The sequence below is a fragment of the Phalacrocorax carbo genome, chromosome 16 (genome assembly GCF_963921805.1).
Source record: "Phalacrocorax carbo chromosome 16, bPhaCar2.1, whole genome shotgun sequence".
NCBI classification, from domain to species: domain Eukaryota; kingdom Metazoa; phylum Chordata; class Aves; order Suliformes; family Phalacrocoracidae; genus Phalacrocorax; species Phalacrocorax carbo.
Genome location: NC_087528.1, coordinates 5,330,227 through 5,351,734, shown reverse-complemented (window position 1 = coordinate 5,351,734; position 21,508 = coordinate 5,330,227). Strand labels below are relative to the sequence as shown.

The window sequence follows — 21,508 nt, the reverse complement described above, 5'->3', positions numbered from 1 at the left end:
TATAGAGGAAAAGCTAATAAGCACTTTAGATATACAAATTAGATGCAATCATTTGAACTGCGATTGTTATCCATTTGCTCGTTGCAAGTGTAAGGTATGCCAGGATAAATGGTGGACACACTGTGAATATGGATACCCTCCGATAGGAGTTTGCACACAGTGTTGGAAAACCCAAAGAACTCTCACTGAGTGGAAATTAAAAACAATTAGAGTCGGAACAAGAAATTATTCGAGGATCCCATGAATGGTGGAAAGTTTTGCCAAAGGAATAAACCCTTAGTATTATTGTTACCATTCCAACGAATCAATCCCCTTTGTGGTTGAAATTTTGGCTACAAAGTGCAGAAGGGAAGTACTAGCTGTGTCTTGCTTAGTCCCATTAGTTAAAGCTGCAAAGTGGGAGGCCTATATAAACAGGCAGAAAGCCTGAAACAGCTGTTCTCCTGAAGATTTCCCTTGCTGCCAAGAAGATGGTACACCCCGTGGCTCGAAGCAACCGAGTCGACGGGCGAGGCAGAGGAGGAACAAACTGTGGAGAAAAGAACCAGAACAATGAGACGCAAAAGCAGCTATGGTCGAACTTCCCCAAGACTGGTAAAAGTGTACTTAAATTGGAAAAATTGACAGACACCCTTTTTCCTGGTATATCGTTAGTTTTATTATCGATAATAGCCCAAACTCCGGAAAAGGTTAGATCAACGTAAAAAAGATCGTGAAGCGGGCAAGTTATGGTATGAAAGCTGGTTTAATGTTTCACCTTGGCTAACCACTTTGTTGTCTGCTTTAGCAGGACCGCTTATTATGTTGATTCTGGGACTTATATTTGGACCTTGTATATTACGCTGTATTTTACATTTTATTAAAGAACGGTTTGACCCAGCTAAATTGCTTATTTTGACTACAAGGTCTGAAGCAAAATATAAGAGTGTATCTATTAATGAAGATGACGATTGTTGTGAATGCATTATGCCACATAAGAACTATGATTGTAATTGTGAGATATTACCTTGTGAGTGTTATGATAAATGTCGGAATTGTGGAAGAAGATTTGCCTGCAGTGCCGAAAATGAAAGTAGTGTCTAATAAACAATAATAGGATAAAAAGAAAAAGGGGGGATTGTGAGAAACTGAACTAAGGTATTGTTTATTAAGACTTATGTTAAGCTCAATGTAAAGCATGCGAAGAATACCTCCCAGGCGTGCTTATGCAAGATAACCATCAGATAGAGATAAGACAAGCAACCCCATATCACCAGGAAGCAGGAAACGACCCCCTAACAACAACTGAAGCATGCGAAAAGTACCTCCACTATCTCATTGAACATGGAAGTAAAGATGTATAAAGAGAGACTGTTTGAACTGCTCAGTACGGCAGTTGGCGGAGCGCAGACTCCCCTGCCGTCCAGCGCTGTATTTGCTCATATTCTACTTGCTACAATTAATAAAATTCTAATTGGATTATGATCCATTGTGGTCTCAATTTATGACACTTCCATCCACTGTCTTCACCATCAGTTATGACTATCCACATCTCTGTGTCCTCTTTCCCTTGGCTCCCCCTGTTCTATCACACTTCCCCGCACTTGCCATCTCTTGGGACAGAGAATTTCTTGAGCGTAGCAGCAGGTACATTCACAGCATCTAACCCTTGTATTCTGGTCCTTGTTGGCAGGAGTTCGCTCTGGGCAAAGAAAATTATCCCTTTGTATTAAAAAAAAACTGCACGAGCAACAGCAATGAAAGAACCAACTCAACTGGTGTACAGGCTGTCTTGGCTGCTGTGAACTTGCAAGAGGAAAGGATTTCTTCTTTTAAAACAGTTATCTTCAGAGGGGGCAGGTTTTGAGATGGTACAGGCTTTGGAGTATACAGCTAATTTATATATGCATTATCATCTTACATGCATAGAATTAGCTATCTATTTGTTTGAGCATACACTTTCCCTATTTGGGTGCATAATTAAAGCAACTGCATTTGCAAATTAGGCAGATGGAAATTTATGCCTCGCCTGCTTGACGGGGAGAAAAAAAAAAAAGGAATAAAAATCAGGTCTGAGAGTGCTTGCGCCAAGATTTGGATAATTGCTAATTAGCCCTGATGTCAAACAAATCTGCTGCATTAGAGTCACTATCTGTACTGGCTGAATCTTTGGCAGGAAGGCATGAAAGGTTAACTATGCATAAAGACCACTGTAGGGGGAACTTTTTACAGTAAAAGGCAGCAAAGCAAATGTGACAGCCTGGTCCTTCTTCTGAAAGGACTGCTAACTCATCTCAGAAATGACCAGCACTTTCAGTCTCCCAGAACCAAATAAGAGATGACATTCAAGAGCGTTGGCTTCCAGTTGTCTTGGATCACACTGGTTTCAACTAATAACCCAAAGACAGCAAAGCCCAGGGCTTGTGCTCTCAGTGCCCAGGCAGCCGAGTAATTGTTCCAAGCTGGACCAAGCTGCTTAAAACACAGTAATCATTGCAGGGAGCCACCTCCTGATAATCACTGGAGGGAGGCAAAGGGGCCATCTGAGGTGATGGCATTGCAGCCCGCTCTCCCAGCAGCTGCCCATCCCTCCTTAGCCTTCCGTTTGCAGCCTGTCCCTCCAATGCAGAAATTCATGGATGTGAGCAAAGTTGACAGGCAATGGATCTATTTAAAGCCTTTTTTTAAAAAAAAAAGAGGAAAACTTTGTTGTTGTTGCTCTTTTTGAGTTGTTTTAGTGAGGAAAAGGTTTACCCTAAAAACTCTTTCTCCTTTCTTGGTATTTAACCCTTGTGCTCTCTTTCCTTCACTCATAAAACACCTGTAAAAGAACACTTCTGGCAAAAAAAGCAGAAAAGGCAAAGAAGAAGAAGAAAAAAAATAAAATCCACAAAAATCTTTCTTCCAGTCTTAAGTCTATCATTCAAAAGCTTTTATGTAAAACTAGGGAAGATGGGGGGGGGGAAAAAATGTTGGTGATCATCTGTTGCATTAAGAAAGCCTGCTCATATTGAAAGACAGTATTTTCATTGAGAAACGTCCACCAGGTGCAAGGCCTTCCTTCCCATTTGTGAGATGCTTTAGCCACCTAATGACTTCACTGTGTACACTGAAGAAGGCTTCGCTCCAGGTTCGTTCAGAACAGCCTGTCAGAGATGTACTGTACATGGTCCCTCGCAGAGTTCATTCTGTTCTCTCTGTCTTTGCTCCTCTTGCAGACGAGAATAAACTCAGACTGCAACTATAAATTTGCCTGCTACAGAGGAAGATACTGGACAGTTGTCTGAAGTTGCTGATATGCTTGTTCTAACTACAGTGGTATGCGTGACTTTCCTCTAACCTCAAAATGGGCAGTGCTTTTCCCTGCTGCAGCACTTCAGTGGAAAATATAACTGTTTCCAGAGTCAACCAAAGCAAATCATTGCAGTTCAGCACCAAGAAGTGCTGACCACTCTCCGCAGATGATCACCTCATCACTGCAGAGACTGGTGAAAGAGATGGGCAGGGAACTCCAAAGGCTGCCAACATTTGTGTCTGTGCTAGGCTCACAACAGAAATTTCTGTGCATTTGTTCAGCAGAAGATCCTAACACAGGCACCATGAACCTGTCTGTTATTGCTGAGCATGGCAAAAAGGGACTTGGTCAGTTCAATCATCTGAATTCAGCACAGCCCCATCAGTTCAGTGTCCTGCTCTGCATTACTGCTAATGCTGGCCAAAGAGCTCAAGTAACAGCAAGGGCAACGCAAATTCATCAGCATGATGTTTCTGAAGGTGTTCTTCAACATACTAAAACCAAAACAGACAGGAAAGGCCATCTTAGTTTTGTTAAGAACAAGATATTGCAGGATCCCTTACCTGTTCAAGCAGGGGGGTTGGACAAGATGATGTCTAGAGGTCCCTTCCAACCCCTACCATTCTGTGATTCTGTGAAGTTGTACCTCAGATGAACAAAGCCTCTGGTTCTCCTGGGAAGGTTGGAAGCTGGACCTCACAACACTAAGTGACTTGCCCAAGGACATACGCTAGAGTTAGAAGAATCCATGTTGCAGGACTTCTCTGATCACTAGGCTGCACTGCTTTCAAGCCCTTCTGCTCAACAGAAAGCTCTGCCTCCCTCCTCCAAGAAAGTGAAAAAAAAAAAACAAACCCAAAACCAAAACACAGGACTTTCCACACCCTACATAGAAGCTAAAATGGAAGCTCATGACAATGTGATTTCTTCCAAGGAATGATGAAAGACAGTCATAGCTTTGTTCTCTCAACTACCTGTTCTCACACCCCATTATTTTTACAGGGTGTTCCATATTGGTTGTTTTTGGCCGCATCTGGATGATAAAATGCCAAGAGTTATTTAAAGTGGTAATGAAAAAACCCAGTAAATATTGATATTACAAAAGCAAGGGAAGCTGTTGGGCGAAATGCTGACAGCTATCTGTGGAGCACATGCGACTGCTGGAGAAAGACCTTTTATGCCTGAACACACGCAAGATTATTTCTATACACTATGAGGCACTGCCCATTGGTAGCCTCTCAGAACAACAGGTATGATGTATCACATCAACTGCACTTGTAAGTAGCAAGGCACAGCCTCTTCCTCCTAATTGAGTTTGGTAGACCCCCCAGATACCGTGAGATAGGCACAGAAAAACAAATAAATGGATTAAGAGTTTCTAGGGTTTGTCAATACTATCAAAAGCAAATGCCTAAGAAATCATTTATGGCTAACTCACATATGAGGTCATGGGATCAAAGTGTTCAGAGGTGGAAAATACCTTTGAAGTCAACTTCTTAGGTGGCTGGAATCCTCTCCCAGGATAGAGGGTCTACTGGGTATTCAAATTCATCAGCTCTTAGCAAAGAGGCAACAAGAAAACTGCCTGCAAATTAAATGGAGCAGGTCACGAACTGCTGCAGTCTTGCAGAACACATGGAGGTATCCAGCACCAAGTGTATTCTTCCCAAATTGTGACACTCCAGCAGATTCCTTGGAAGGAATGTGACTGACAAGGAGCGAGATAATCCCTGCATCCACCAACAGCAGTAGGTGCTGTGTCAGTGGGAGCCAGATTTCAATTTACCTAGAAAATTAAAGCCTTTGGTACCCATAATTACAACTGTAACTCTTCAGAGCTGTTACCACTAACTAAACCTCTTGCCACCAGGACAGGACATAAAAATATTTGTCAGGCCTCTTTTAGAGCAGAGGATACGGAAAGAAGGTCCAGGTTCCCTCAAAATGCTGTAGCTTTGGCGTGGTTTTACACCCAGATGAGGCAGGGACACACAACGTCAGGAGCATACTAACACATGCTGAAAAGCCCCCACAATCCACTAAAATGTGGATGACTGGATGTGCTGAGCACTTGTTAAAATTAGGCCTCTCAGTCAGACCACACCCTGCTGGTGCCCTACCTGCAATCATTGCCCATCACACTTGTAGCTGTACGCTTCTACGGGAGAACTTATCTTGGGCCGCATATCTCCGGGACACAGGGCTCTACCCACCCTGGGGACAGTGATGCACAGACATCAATATGATGGATACAAAATGTCCGTCTATTTAGCTGCGTCACATGCTTATATAGCTCTTGCGCTTCCTGTTCCTGCCACTCCTATGGGGAGGAGTCTATCTTTCCGTCACATCCCGTGATCTTCCAGTCGCTGATCCCTGTCTATTCCCCTACACACACTAATGAGGAAAATGTCTCCAAAGAGGCAGCACAGCTCACTGCCAGGGCTCAAGCCAACACAACAGTCTTAGGCCCACTCACATAACCCAACAGGCCTTTGAATCATGCTGTTGACCTCAGACTAGGCGGGAATGGGCATGAGGAGAGACAGAGGATTAAGTCACTACCGCTGCTCTCACCAACTCTTGATGAGAAGCTTATTTTCCTCAGCCTGTCTTTGGAAGACTCAGATCTTCCCAAACAGAGAGTCTCCCATATGGTCACAATTTGCTGACTTGATTTTGGAATTATATAATATTGGTATTTATGAGCCAAGTATTTATTCATCAGCTGAAAGAACACTAGCCCCATTGTTGGCCTGCACATTATTATGGCTCCAGAAGCTCAGGGCAGCCCACCCCACTTCTCTTCACGCAATTGATCTGGGACTTCTTTAATGAGCATGATATTAAAGCTGCAGGCAGATGGGTACAGCAAACAGTATGTGGGGGATGAAGGTAGTGGTGGGGAACAACACACTCCCTTAGTCCTTTGTGCCTGCTAAAAGTTATTATGCAGACAGAAAGAAATTTCCCTTGCAGAACAGCCAAGCTGACATGACTGGTAACCGTGCACTGTCACCTCTGCCCTTCGGTATTACTATACCAAAACAAAACAGGGCTTAGTGCTATAGCTCTGCCCAAAGAATGGGTTTGATACATCTGCCAGAAAGGAAAATTTTTTCCTACTTAGATCCAAACCTGTCTTCAACATTGAAAATGTCAAGATTTAGGATAAGAGTCCTTACTGTCTACTGTGGGACAGTGCCAAACTTTGGTAAAGTTAAAAGCCCTACTCTCGTTCAGGACACACACCAATCTAGAACTAGTCCCAGAAAATCTGCAACTTGCAATGGAAGCTGTCAATTCCCACTGGCAGACTAATTTCTCTGGGTTTCTTGGCTACCTGTATTACTGTTGCTGCCCCAGATAATCAATAGCCAAGTCATGTAGCATTTCCCCATCTCCAGTTTCATGGCTTGAGTGGGGCACAGTACCCTTTTTATGGTTTTTAATTCAGCCTCACACAGGAGGTTTTGAAAAACATGGATTTCTGCCCATTATGTATTGGCATCTTTGAGGCTGGTCTATGGCTATTTTTAAACATACCACACTACGACGGGCAATGCATTCGGCTCTTCAGCTCTGATCCTTCAAGACACAGAACACTAAATCAGAAGTTAGCACAAGCTTTTTAAAAGACTCTGTCAGCTCCAGTTTTATAATCCACTTTACTTACAAATGCAGCCTTTCCAATCAATTTTGCTTTCAAGATTCACATTTATTTCCTTCCCTCACTCTGCACTTCTACAAAATGCTAATGTGGGTAAAGACTGCTTCTCACAAAACACATAGCTCAGCATCAAGTTCATCCATCACAGATGTTCACATCCTCTAAGCCAACCTGGTAGCACTTTCCCAAACAGTATCAAATGGAAAAAAAAAAGCAAATACCAACATCCTGATTTGCTCTGATCAAGCAGTGGTTTACTCTGGGGAGTCAAGAAAAGTTAGAGGCAGGAGAGACCTAATAAATTATCCTGGTCATTGCAGAAGCATTCCCTGCTCAAGGTTTTGTCTGGACTCCTAATAAATGTGCCAGGCTTAGACTTTCCAGCACTTCCATTAGAAAAGGTAAACTACATTCAGATTTCAAGGTTAACTGAGAGAACACTGCTTGCAGGACAAGACTAACCTTGTAGTTCAAATAACATTGTGTCAAAACACAGCGAGTTTGAAACTTCAAACCCCCCCAATACCTGTTCCATTTTTCATTGGTGCTGGGAGGGATTCCACAACCAAAATGAATCAAGATTTTATTTTCTGAAGCAAAATTTTTTAAAACATCTTTATAACATTTCCCACTCAAGTGTGTATTTTAGATACATACACAATTAAAACGACCACTTAAGCTGACGCCATGCTTCTCAAGTTTGAACTGTACATGATTAGAAACAGCTGAGGAATGATGGTTAAGGATGGAAATTTCTATGTTGTTCCCCTTTAATTGGCATAATGATTATTTGCCAGACTAGTTCACTTGGAAGAAAGTTCTCTCTTCTGCTGCTACGTGTAGCCAGTATCTAATGGACTCTGATCAACGTACAAGGTGATCACACTCCAAAAGCAGCTCTTGCATCCCAGTTATTAAGTTTCAAGATACTCACCTGGCCCTCTGATGGCTTTTCTTCCCTCCTCAGGAGATGCACATGGCTCTTGGAACAACAAAAATCACCAGTTTTCTTCAAAACGGGAAGGAAAACAACATGAAGGCAGAATGGGTATCCCTTCTGGACACACTCCCTGGAGTAAGAACTTTGCACCTCAATAAGGGCTTTAATACATTGAGAGGTAAGAGGAGGATAAGGACACCATCACATGACCACTCTCATCTATCTCTTGAGAAAACCTCCTCCTTACTCATAATAGCATAATATTAGATCAAATATTGGAGTAAGAGATTTTCAACCATTTAAAAATTAAATATTTATTATTGTAACTCTGAATAAAGGCCAGGAAGAGAGCTCAGGAATCCTATACTTTCAGCCAAGACAGTGAATCAAGGACAGTGGAAGCACTTAAATGGGTGTCCCATTGGAAACAATGACATCCCAGAGGACTCCAGATGGAAGTCCTTTTGATGTTTGGCCGAGGATCTGCCCCAGTTCAACATCACAGCTAATTAGAAGCACAGAGGGGAAGAAATAGAGCTACAAAACCTGCAGGTTTGACTGCAACAAACATTTCCAGATCAGCAACAGTGAGAACAAAATGACAAACACCAGGCAAGACCGCTAGAACTTCGGTCCTGGGTTATTCTGCAATGGCCTTTTAAGCTTAAAACACTCACTAGAAAATGAACAAGAATGTAGCAGGAAGAGGAGATATTAATTTTGCCAAACTTTTGTCTTGCCTGGGGATTCCCCTGAGGATTGGAGATTTAGGCTTTATTGCTTATCTTCCCAGTGACTCAGATAATAAAGAATTATATACAGTTCCTGCAATGCCTTGTTCACCTAAGCCTCCTATGCAGGCTGTCAACTGGTTCAGTAAAGGACATGCAAAGACACTTGAAGTGGAATTTATAGCTGCTTTATGACTGTGCTACAAAGTACTTCTAAGTACTTTGTACCATTAAAAAAAAACCCAAGCAAACCATGGTTTAGAGGAACTCTCTCACCTCCACATTATCCAACAGAAAGAATGCAGTATGAAACTTCTTGAAAGCTCACCTCCACAAAGCAGAGCCAAAGCAGAAGACAAAGCAGCCCTCCTGGTGCTGTCCCAAACATACTCACAAAGCCAAAAGATAAAATTAAATGTTTTCTCCTTTAAAAAAAGTAATCTCTTTTCCTAGCTACAGCTCTTCTTTCACTGTTTCCCCTCATCTCAGTTCAAGACAGGTTGGAGGAAGTATCCCAAGTAAGTGTGTTACTATTGCAAGCACTGAAACAGCAAAGGCAAGAGTTATGCACCTTTCAAAGCAGAAAGGACAGCCATGAAAAATCTACAGGCACCCAACCCACACAAGGGACAGAACCAAGCCTTGCTTTTATCGCTGTAAGTGGCTAATAAGAACAAATGACTTCGAGCCATGCATTATTGAAAAATGTCTTAAGCAAGATATACACAGCTTCTTTTGAAGCCTTGGAAAGCAACGGAAAAGCAGGCTGGAGTTGGAGCAAGAGGGAATAGGGAGCTAAGGGAACAGCGGGAAGCATTCAGCACCTTGCAGAACTGATCCTTCTGACATAGCTGGATATTGCCTACTAAATCCTATGCCCACCTGGAGGCATGTCCCACCTCTACTCTGTTAAGATAAAACAACACATTGAGAATTTGGACAAAAGTCTTTCCACAGATGCAAACAATGTGAACTTTTCATTTGGTGATTACTGATTGGGAGGGTGTGCTGCTATCTCAGATCTCTGCGAAAGAAAAACTCACAAGTCAGAAAAGGTGCTTTAATGCCCGCTTTTAGAGGCATAAGTGGCCAGCAGGTCTGCGGAACAGTTGCAAAATACATGGCCCTGGGGAAAAAAAAAAAAGGAAAAAAAAAAAACTCTCACAGATGGAAGACCTTTGCAACCTCTAAGACAACATGTATTTTAATGGCTACCAGCCTATGTTCTGTGCCTTTCACAAAGCAAAGGGAAAAGCACTGAGGACACCAGAGAGAAAACTGCCATCCCTCTGTGGAACAAGACTGCTAATTCCTAGTTTCATAGGTTGGCTTAAAATCTCATTAAACTCCATTGGCTCTTTGAAGAAAAAGAGCAAAAAAACCTCACTCCCCACTTCCTATTGCAGTCAATATGGTTGAAACATCCTCAAGAGAACACCATTTAATGACACCACCAATGGCATTTTAGAGGTTTTATCCTTAACAAGTTTCAAATAAGTTGCCTAGAAGGGAAAGTTTCCAACACAACTTCACTAAATCGAGGCATGCTAATTACACACCCACAGGCCTTCAACCCAGGGCTGTGCAAAGGCATTAGCTTGTTTTAAGCACGTGCTTAAGTTTAATCATCCTTAAATTGAGTGCATCTTTGAGTATCTTTCTATACTGCATTACAGACTCTTACAAGTCTACAAAAGTGTTAAAACTAAAATGGGAATTCATTATTTTGATATATTTTTTCATTAGGATAAGCCACAAAAAAAGCTTTATAGACTGGTGAAGCTGTATAGCGCAAGTTGAAGCGTCCATTGAACCAGCTTGTTTCCCGCTTATAACATTCCACAACCCACTTTGGGCTCACTGCTTTTGGTTGTGGGTTGTTACACAATCCCAAAGTATTTTATCCCTTCAGCCAGTCTTGTTTCCTCTTCAAACGCCTATGCAGATCACCCTGCCAAGGACAGAAAAGTTAGCATCTAAATCTTAACCTTTGTATTTCTATAGCATCCACTGGCGTAGACAGACCATAAGACTCTGGGTAGTCACTTCATCTCCTTCACATCCCGTATTTTATCTTAGTTTTATGATTCCAACAGTATTTTGCCATAACAACTGCCCCTTTGAACATCCAGCTCGACAGCATATAACACAAGACAGCCTTCTTCCACCAACAGCTAATCATGTTCCACGCTCTTCCATGAAGAAACAAAATTCTGCAAAGATATCTTCCTCTCACCCCCTCTGATGGCCAACAGACCTGCGTATCTGTCATTTGTAAGGAAGCAGAGCAGAGGCTGCAGATTTCTTAGCCTGCATCTGCAGTTTTATTTCTTTACTTGAAGAGACAGTATTTGCAGTCTGGCAGCACACTGAGCAAGCCAGAAAGGAAATCACAAAAACTAAAGGAAATCTTTCTCTGGAGGGTAACGTGTCCTAGCACCAGCAAAGTTTGCATTAGGGTGACCCGATTATTGTTACACAGTACATTAGAAAGGAAAAAAAAAAAAACCAAACAACAAAAACAGAAACGTGGTATTCACTGAAAATGAGGTAGAATTAGCCTGTCCCTAGAAGCCAGCAAGGTCAGGGAAAGCAAGGCAGGTGTTAATTCTTGATCTGGAAAACAAAAGATGTTTAAATTAGTTAATATATTCTACTCACTACTGAGATACTACATCAGCTTCAAGTTACTACAAAGCTACAACTAAACACTTCCGTTGGAAGCAGCATGTTCTGTTTTTCCTAAGTGTCATGAACTCTGCCTCAGAGCTTACTGATTCCTCCCAAACATGCTGAAATACTGTTGCCTTCAGAAAACAGCATTTGTCCTCTCCTCAGCTCTTCTAGACCCAACACAGCTCCTCAAGCAAATGCTCATCAGAGAGCTGGTTCCCCAGCACCTGGGTCTTCTTCCGCTGGAGAACTGCCATTGACTTTGACAAAATTGTGAACCCCAGAAGAGATGCAACTCCTACCTCCTTCCATCTGCTGCAGAAACAGACCCACGAGGCATAGACAGGCTTCCACAAGTTTCACAGTGAATCTATTGCAGAGCCAGGAACAAAACTTAGGTCCACCTGACTTCCAGTCTGGCCCTTTGAACATGAAATCCATAGCAGGGACAGTGAAACCTTCAGTGTGCACTAGGGACAACTCCCAGGGTAGTGCCAGTGTACAGCCACATTCTCTTCTCCTCAAGCCCTCCTGCCCCAGGCTGGCAGATCCAATCTGAACCATGATGAATGCACTGAGGTCAGCTTTTACAACACAGTTGTTTCAGCAGTGATTTGTAGAGTTGCTTTTAAACACAAGGTTCTTTAAAACTTTTCCTTGTCCAGAGCAAGGCTACAAGTCACCTACCTGATTTTCACAACAGAATATAAGCTACTACCACAGCCTGAACTGGCTTCATATTGCCTCTCCATCAAGCAAAGTAAGGTGTCAGAAGCTCCACTGCACCCCCTTGTCTCCGCTCATATCTGAAGAGGAACACATCAACAGTGTAAGGAGGTGGTAAAGCCACCATCCAGCCTGTCCAAAGCAACAATCCACATTCCCAGGCAGATAAAACAAGAAAGGTTTAGCCAGAGAATAATAGACTGAGTCTCTCCAGGGCCTTGCTGCTCTGCTCTTCAGCTGTTACAGTTCACAGGATATTATGTGAAGTAGAACAGGACTGCCAGCAGCAACTACCGCTCAGCAAGGATCCCAGCAAATAACATCTCACCTATAATTACCTCCTGGCTGTCTTCTCTCTAAAAGTAGCAAAAGTTAGTTAAACAGCTTTGTTCATTATGACCTCCTGTGGCCCGTGCTGTTCATAGCCAGAATCCTCACTGTGTATTTTTAGCATCTCTCTTCACAATGCAGAAAAGCAACCAGACAACAGAAATGCACAAGATGTCTCCACTTGTACAGGAAACACTTTTGTTATTCTGCACTGTTTCAGACACAGGATAAGAAATCCCATCTGAAACCACTTTCTTGCAAGCCCTAGTGTAGAAACAGAAATGGATATGATTGCAGCATTGTATTTTATAACCATGTGAGATGAATCATATGTACAGAGGAGAAATAATCCCCAATGAGTTGCCCATCTGATTTTTTTTCGGCCCATTGAGTTTGCAGATCACACCAGGAGTCTTCAGCTTCCTTGAATTTATTCATTACCCAAATTATTTACTGAGTGATTTATAGGGTCTATTATCATCCTGCAAAATTTTCAATTCCAGAAGTTTAAGCTGCTTTGCTGTGTTGAGACCAGGCATATATTTTGTGTGGGTATATCTGGGTCTCCTTATTAAGGTGAGAAGTCCTAGAATTACATTTTTGGTGCATCTAGAAGTTCATAATACATTTTGGCCATGAGGGGATAACACAGCTTTGCTCAATAGCAGTCCTTTAGTTGGGGATCACAGTGTCTGAGAGAGCAGGCAGAGCTCTTGGTGCTCAGGATGATGTTGGAGCACATGGGTGCAAGCATTTTTTTTACTGCCCTCTCTGGGACATGCAGTGCCCTGAAGGAAACAAAGTGCTAACACTATTGCTCTGTGAGGTTTATGGCCTGTAGTGCTTTCTGGAAATAATAATTTCATAGTTACAGCTGCTTCTGTGGTCACTGATAGCATCTCTCAGCATCAGACTCTCTAGTAAATAGCCAAGCACCCTGCACAATAAGCAGCATCACATTGTCATACTTCCAGGGGATGCAGCAAAGATCAAGGGTTCTACAACACTAAAAAAAAAAAGGAAGACACCCCCTGCTTGATTTTCATCAACATTAGCAAAGCTGAGAGAAAAAACAGAGAAGATACCATATCCCAGGAGCTGACCATTGAAGATAGAATTCTCTTGATGGCCAGTGGTTAAACTCGACTTTCTGCTGGGTTCTGTGAGACAGCACATGTTTGTACTAGTTTTGGCTGGGATACAGTTAACTTTTTTCATAGTAGATTGAGCAGGCAGCTCATCAGCTCCTTCCATCCCCATGCTTGGAAAGAAACCAAAAGAACTGCTTGTGAGACACACACAGACAGAGGAGTCTCCCTCCTTCCACACCTCTGCTTTGACAACTGCACTGTAATGCATCTTTGATACCCAGCCCCACACCTCCCCTCAAGGCCTCTCCAGTGGTCAGAGCTTTATTAATGCAATTTTACCTCTCGCTCAAAGTTTCAGTACCTTGGACACATTTGAGAGGCCATGAGATTCTCTGATCATGTCAGAGTACTTGCTCATGAATATTGATGGTGAAAAGGAAAACCACACACACAGAGCCATACTGGTAAAACCTCTGTGGATCTAGTAAAAGGTCAGCCTTTCCCTTCCCCACATCCAGCACCAGTATTACTGGGAGCAGATCAATTCTTGCTAAGCTTCTGAAACAGACATATTAACCTGAGCAAAAAGAGATGGCTGATGATCATGAAGCACAGGCATGGACTTAAACACCTCCACACAGTTTCCAGGATTGACAGCTATAAAGTGAAGGAAATAATTAATTTCACAGTGATTCTGTGTCAACTATGCTATTTCTTTCCATCAGGAAGTTCAAAAGGCAGGTTTGGGAGCAGGAAACTAGGGGAAAAGAGAAGGAGCCCTAAGAAGTTTGGATGTTGGAAATCAATAGCAACTAGAGGAGGAGTGAGAAGAGAGATGTCATCTGTAGTTAGTTTAATATTCTGGCATTTCCATTGCCTATTGATTAGAAAGTGCAAAAAATGCAGATGAGGATAGAGACACTGATTACAGAAAAATCAATGGCTTCTTTACATGAGTCATTCAATAGTAGAGAAGGAAATTTGCCATTTTGCAGAGATCACATCAGGCGGCTGTGAGCTGGCACAATCTCCTATTCCCCAAAGGAAGAGGATGTCCAAGCCTTTCACCTCCCACCTGCCTCTCATTGGCTTGTGCTGCTCCCAAGCTCAGTGGAGCAAGGAGAACAGGGAAAAAAACCAGTTCTATTCCTGAGTCAACGTGTTGGCTGGCCCTAGGCCATCATTTCTGTAAAAGAAATTAGATGATACTTCTTCCTGCTACTTAAGTGTTGTGCAGCTCAATTAGTGAATGCTTGCATGGAACTTTGAATATACCAAAGTGTAGAACAAGCAGCTGTCACTATAAACACACTGCTGATCAGAGTACCACTGACCACACTGCTAGGCTGAAGCTGAGGAAAACCTCACACTCACTGTGATCTATTTAACAGCTGCTACATTTATTTCACTCTGTACCTAAATACATGCAAAGGGCTAACAAGACAACTTGATTAGATAGAGCAGATCTATGTCATTGCATCACAGTAATTCCACCTTCACACTGACCACAGCCTGACTGAGGTTGTGACCTGGATCCTTGACAGCTGTGCCCTGTTATCATACTTTTCTGATTAATGTAAAGACAGGACATATAGAAGACCCTTTCTTTCTAAACCAAGAACACATGCATGAGTGACCATGACAAATGGAGGGATCAGATCCCCATGTTGATTGCAGGAACACACAGAGATGCAAATTATTGTACTCTGCATAAAGAATACATGCAGCTTTCCAGCAAAACCCTTGGAGACATCACTGACTTTCATTGCTCATTGACTGCATCACCCAGGTTTCTCTTAATGCTGCACTAAATCTGCTGGGACTCAGGTGGGGAATGACAGAGCAAGAACAGGGCAAAAGCTCTGGAATGGCCACTGTTCAAGATAGGTATGTTGCAAACAATGTTTCTAGGCCATCCTGGGCATCTAACACCACATGTCTGCATCTGTGTTGACTCACCAAACTGCCTTGACAAGAAACAGAGAGATCCCCTCACTAATTGACTCATTAGCAGAGATAGAGAGGTATCCAGATCATGACTCATGCAGTCTGAGACATCTCACCTGGGATAAAATGAACATGACCTAGAAACTCCTTATCCCTGTTGCTGTTTATGCTTACAGCAGTGCAATGTGACTCCACCCAGCAAGTCAACACAACATTATCTATGTATTTTTGTCTGGAAGTGGTGAAGTCTCTAGATAAAACAGGAGACATGCAGACTGACAGACCTCTGCTTTAAACAAATGGCTCTTTATGACAGCTACCAACTGATACTGAGAGCAAAAGCCTCCGAACTAGCAGCAACTATTGCTCCATGCTCTTAAAACAGCTCCCACAGTTTCTTCCTGTGCAAACTTTTCCCCTGGAAAAATCAGAAGCAACTTTACTCTCGGCTTGAGAATTCAGTCACCACTGAATGCTTCAGCAAGCCCAGGCAGAACGCAATGCCCGGACACAGCAAACACTGGTGTTGATATGGGCAGGGAGGGAGAGCAACTGGTCTCTCAACAGTGAAGTTACAAGCAGAGCCAAGGACTGACAGACTCTACCAGCCAGAGCACTCACCAGGTTGACGAAGTCCTGGTAGCAGATCCTCCCCTCAGAGTTGCTGTCTGCCAGGGCCAGCAGGACCTCCAGCTTGTGGGGGTCCAGCTCCGAGCCGTGTCTCTGGAGAAGGGACCGAAACTTCTCAGTGCTGATGTAGCCGGTGTTGTCAGGATCGAACTGGGATAGGACGGGAAGTGCCAGGATTAACCATTCCATGTTACACACAGCTCTACATTCATCATGCATTCATCAATCACTGCAAAACCACAGGACCCCAGGGGTTGCTCTAGACTTTGGTAACATATTGCCCTACAATCACCTCATCTTCAGCTTCCTTTCACTGCCCAGGGACTACAAAGCACCCTGGTGCAGAGAGGGGTGAACCCATGCATCATCATACACACCATCATCTCATCTCCACCCATGCTTCAGCTCAGTCAGCTCCCTTCACCTTCCTTCCCTCTACATCATCATTTTTCTTGGCTGTTTTTTGTATCCCTCTCTGTCTGGTATCAAGCAAACCACAGATGCAGTCTGTGAGATAAAACATACTGAAAACAGTTTTACTCCTGTATTTCCTAAAACAATTGCAACATGGGAACATGCCATCCATCCTCGAGCCCTTTCTGTTTCTGACAGTCACCTTTCCAGATCACCTCTACAGATACCTTCAAAATGGCAAGTGCTTTCACTGCTGAAGAGCTTTATATTTTAAGATGGATTGGAAAGAAAGTCTTCAGACAGGGAGCAAAGCAGATGAACATTATGTCAAACTAAAAGTGACAAGGCAGCCACATGCCATTTTCAGAATGTAAACCAGTCATTTGAAGGAAAGTTCCAGGTGAGATTTGGAGTGAATCCCACTCTGACCAAAAACATCACTGTTTTCTCTCAGACTAAGTGGTTAATCTCCCAGAAATGCCACGGACTGAAAAGAGACAGCTTTGCATGGCTGTTCAAACTTATGGTTGCTTCCAGTGGCCTCTAACCCACCCCGAGCTCCGCAGGGCATGCTTCGAGGGGCTGCCAGCTCACAGGCAGGCACCACCCCAGCCCAGACAAAGCCAGCACTAACAACATGCTGAGTGCATTTCTTTTGTGCTTTGAAAACTAGTGGACGCAAGCTGCCAGAGCAGCCCACACTAGCTGTGGTGCAGTCCCATCTCTGCCAGCTCTCTGTTGCTGGGAGATTTGCCTTTGATTTCCCAAACTTGGCTGTGAGGACCCTGGTACTCACTGGCCTCCTTTTGTAAATAATGATATCAAGCTTGTTGGCTGGATTGAGTGGCTGTCAGGGGGCAGGGTGGTCAGGAGGGAGTCTTTTCATGGAAACATTTGGGACATAAAAGGCCTTGGCAGAGCCAAAAAGGCCCTGACAATCCTCGCTCTTTCCTAACACAGAGCAAAAGCTGAACAGGCACTGGGCCTTTGATTTGACGCAGCGCAGTAAAGGCTGCCTTGGCAAGGGAGGAGGTGAGAAGAGGGATGTGGCAGAGGATGCAGGCTGCCAGCCGCAGGGCTGGCACTGCTCTGCAGCAATAGAGCAGCTATAAAGCAGACCAGCCTCAGGCACAGGCAGCTTAGTTAGAGGACACAGTACCCAAGTGTGCAAGGATCTGGCTCATCTCCTCCCATCGGAGCACCTTTGTTCCCAGCCCCTTGCTGCAGCAGGGCTGGTCTGCTATTTTGTCAAAGCAGCTGCCCGTCTGTGAGGAAGCTGCTGGGGCAAGAAGATTACACAAAACAAAACAAAACAAAACAAGTGACCTGGCCAGTCAGAGCTGGGCAGTCTCCCCCGCCCACTGCCAAGGGTTGTTCTGCCTTTGTGAGGTAGCCTGGATGTACCTTCCTGACAGCTAGCACCCAGAGCCAAAGTTGGATCTCATCAGCTGTTTACTGTTAAACAAGGGCTTAGTATTAACCCCTGGAGAAGTTTAGCTCCCCTACTCCAGTCAGCCCATTCTCATGCTTTGAGTTAACAGATTAAATTCTAAAACCAGCTCCAAAATCAGACTTGGCTCTGATGCTTTTTGGCTCTTGCTGGGACTCCCAAGCCAGCCTAAGTGTGCAGTGCCCAACCCCAGAGGCACAGATACCCAGGAAATAAAGTACTATTAGTATAATACCCCCTTTCTGAAGGGGAATTTGCAGAAGCTGGGAGATGAGTCATTTGGGTAATGGATAACACCTGCAATCCCATAGATACTGCTGTGTTCATCCTTGTTTCCTGAAAACATTTGACCTAATCAGCACCTTACTTAACTGCATCACTTTAACTATATCTTGACATTTATGATGTCAGAACCTATCTTGTCTAGGACAAAACCATTTGCTCCTTGAAGGCTTAAATGCCTCCCTGCTTTGAGGGTGAGAGTCACTGACTGAAGCACAGAACTCCCTCCCCCATGTTGCGTGCTCTCTGACTTTGTAGGAAAGACCAATGGTCACAGCAGTGCGGAACGTGGCTATTCCTTCAAAGGGCAGACGAGATACAGAGCTGAAGCACACAGGCTCCTGAAGCACAAGAGCTGCTCAGATCATAAACCACTTTTCCCAGACTGCTCTGCTTTAAAGCATTCCAAAAAGACATATTTTGTAACCAAGAACAGAAATTACACAACGACTTCAGAGCTTCAAACCATCCCACAAGGACACGCTAATGACTCCAGACTCACTAGTGCTAGAGTGGATATGATCCTGTCACTCAAGATGGTACTGTCCATACCTGTTACTGGCTCCTGGCCTTCCAAACAGACAGACAGCTGAAGACTGTCTGGTGGCTGTAAACGAGCCTCTGCTCCAAGGATGCTTCTTTCTCACACCAATAGGCACCAGCATTCCTCCTTCAGCTCACTGTCTTGCTGCTTGTCCCACCAAAATCAAAGCAGTGACAGAAGGTAGCTAGTATTTTCAGTATTGTAAACATTCTAGGGAGCCTGTTCTCCTCTTTCACATTACTATGTATAATTTTCTTTTTGGCACTAAGTTAAGGATACTAATTAGAAATAGGTTTAAACCAAAACAGTGGATCTGAACAGCTTGAAAGATTAAGAGGTGAACAATGAACAACTGGTATCTGAACTAAAAAGACCTGCCTCAGAGCAGGACTAGACCACTGCTTCCACAACCTGTTTTACTATAAACCCCAGCTGTAATGGAGTTCTGTTATTTATATTTAAATAATATTTTTCAGTATATAAAAATCTCATCTGTCACCACAGCACTCAAAATCTACCCCAACACTTCAAACTGCCTCAAACCCTGTTTCTGATATCTCAGCTAGCCACAAAACTCAAGGGGCTGAGCTGGTCCTGCAGAACATGTGCACCCACACATGAGAAAAACAACATGTGATGGCACACTCAAAACACTTGGGTCCATCAATTATAAAAGACGCAACTGACCTTTGCTAGACGCTTCATGTATTTATCCATGATGATGTTGTTAAGGGGCAGTTGTGCCACAAGCCCAGCCGAGCACCTTTGTCTCACCAAGAGGACAGACGATGACCGGCAGCCAGCAGCATGGCTGCGCTGAGCCCCAGGTCCAGCCCCACGGGGAATGCTCCCCAGGCAAAGCCTCCCAGCAGCTAAGTCAGCACACTGGCTTCCTTCAGCAGAGTTACTTCTGCCTCTCCCCATCTACTCGGGCAGACAAGCCCAAACGGGTGCAGGGATGAGGAAGGCCGTTTGCCCCCCCTCCACCCCCACCCCCACCCCCCCCAAACAATAGGACACTAACGGCAATTTCATGCAAGGTTTCCTCCGCATTTCAATGACAATCACCCTTAACTCCCTTGATCCTAGCAAGGCTCTTAAGCAAAAATGTAAATATTTTAATGACCATAACAGCCATCTGACCCAGGATCGTAATTCCCTGGCCCAAAACAAGCTATGTTTTCCTATTTCTTCCTTATTTTAGAGCAGACACACCATAAAGTGAAGGCCCCACAGCAAAACTACAAGACAAAAACAAGGGGAGGGGGACCTGCAAATTCTGATGAAAATAGGAAATACGGTTAAGAAAATAAAATGAAATCTTAAATTGTTCCTCCTCTTTAATTAAAGACACATCAGCCATGGCTGAGTGAGCAAGTAGGGTGGAGGCTGGTGCTGCAGACAGACAATGGGTATCTTGGGAAAACACAGACATTTCACGTAGCGCAGACAGCTGCTCCTCTCCCCGATGGCAAACAGCCCTCTGGGGCATCGGAGCAGCTGGAGAGTCAACAGCTGAACTGGGCACAACATGAGGACCCTTGGCTGGCTTTGGGATTGCACATCTCTTGCAGGAACACAGAACTTGTTACCACCCACTGTTTTGCCATTGAGGGGCTTTGTCTTGGCATCACCTAAGCTGTAAGTTGTCTTTGCAATGGGCAAGGCTCCAAGCCACTTCACCTAATTTGGAAGTTGGTTTTGAGTTGGATCAGTCCCTTCGAATCTGAATCATTCTATGGTCTGGTGGTATCCTTACTTCTGGGAGAGAGTGGCCTGGCAGTCAGGCCTCCTGGCACTGACCCCAGCTTTGCTCCAGGCTAGGAGGCAGATTCTGGAAATAAATTGCCCTGAGCTTTAGCTTCCCCTCCTATTATATGGAGATGACAATGGCAGCTTTATTTCCCACCAGAAAGCAGCTATCAATAGTAGGCCTGCTTCTTGCTCACACATAGGCCCTTTCCCACTGGACAGAGGGAGTCAATCACAAGCAAAAACTGTCTATCTCCAAGGGTTTCAGAAACCACCCTGAGCTTTGTGCACTTAAACTCAGACCGTTAGATGGCATAGTCTCTGCAATCCAGGGATGCTAGCAAGCTTTGGAACCAAGCATACCATCTCCAGCCTCAAGGGCCATGCTGAAGTTAAATCAAGAGTCTCCAAGTCAATACATGGAATTGACAGACTCCAGGGTGAAGCTGTGAAATGACATTTAAAGATAGGCATTGAAACTCTCCTCAAGACAGTCACACATTTTACCAGAGCCCATTCTCTACCTTTCCACAGTCTCTGGGGCCATACTTTTTAAAACCCAAACCAAAAACAAAACAAAAAACACAAACCACCCAAAACCAAAACAATGGGGCAACAGTATACGTAGCATTTGCTGCTTTGATGAAGATTAAAGGAATGACAAGGCAGAAGATGAAAGTCTGCCTTATAATCCAAATAAGAGGGCAAAAAGCAGGGGCTGTTTCAACAGGAGTTTCACCATTGTCTGGTGGTGATGATCTTCCAAACAGCTTAATGATCCTGCTCTCTCTTCCAATAGTGGGAGGTGCATGTGAGAGGAGAAACCCTGATCCAGAAGAGAAGGTGACCAGCCAAAGGTAGTGCATATCCCTCCACTTCAGAAGCCAGCTTCTCACCATTAAAAGTCACCTAATCTGAGTTGCCTGAACATGTGTGGCAAAACATTAGTGCTGGCTCCAGTGACGCACACTCTCTTTCCCTGTAAATAATGAATTTAGCCACCACTGCCCAGACAATATAAAGTGATTAAGGGCTGTCCAGCAGTACTTTTAGC

The 21,508-nt window shown here is 43.8% G+C and overlaps 1 protein-coding gene across 1 annotated transcript in view; it reads right to left on the bottom strand.

Moving 5' to 3' along the window:
* Window positions 1-21,508, bottom strand: part of RHBDL3 (rhomboid like 3) — a 72,380-nt gene that overhangs the window by 21,327 nt on the left and 29,545 nt on the right. Inside the window, exon 2 of the mRNA XM_064466901.1 lies at window positions 16,004-16,162. Coding sequence (XP_064322971.1) covers window positions 16,004-16,162 — 159 coding nt within the window. The remainder of the gene's footprint in view (window positions 1-16,003; window positions 16,163-21,508) is intronic.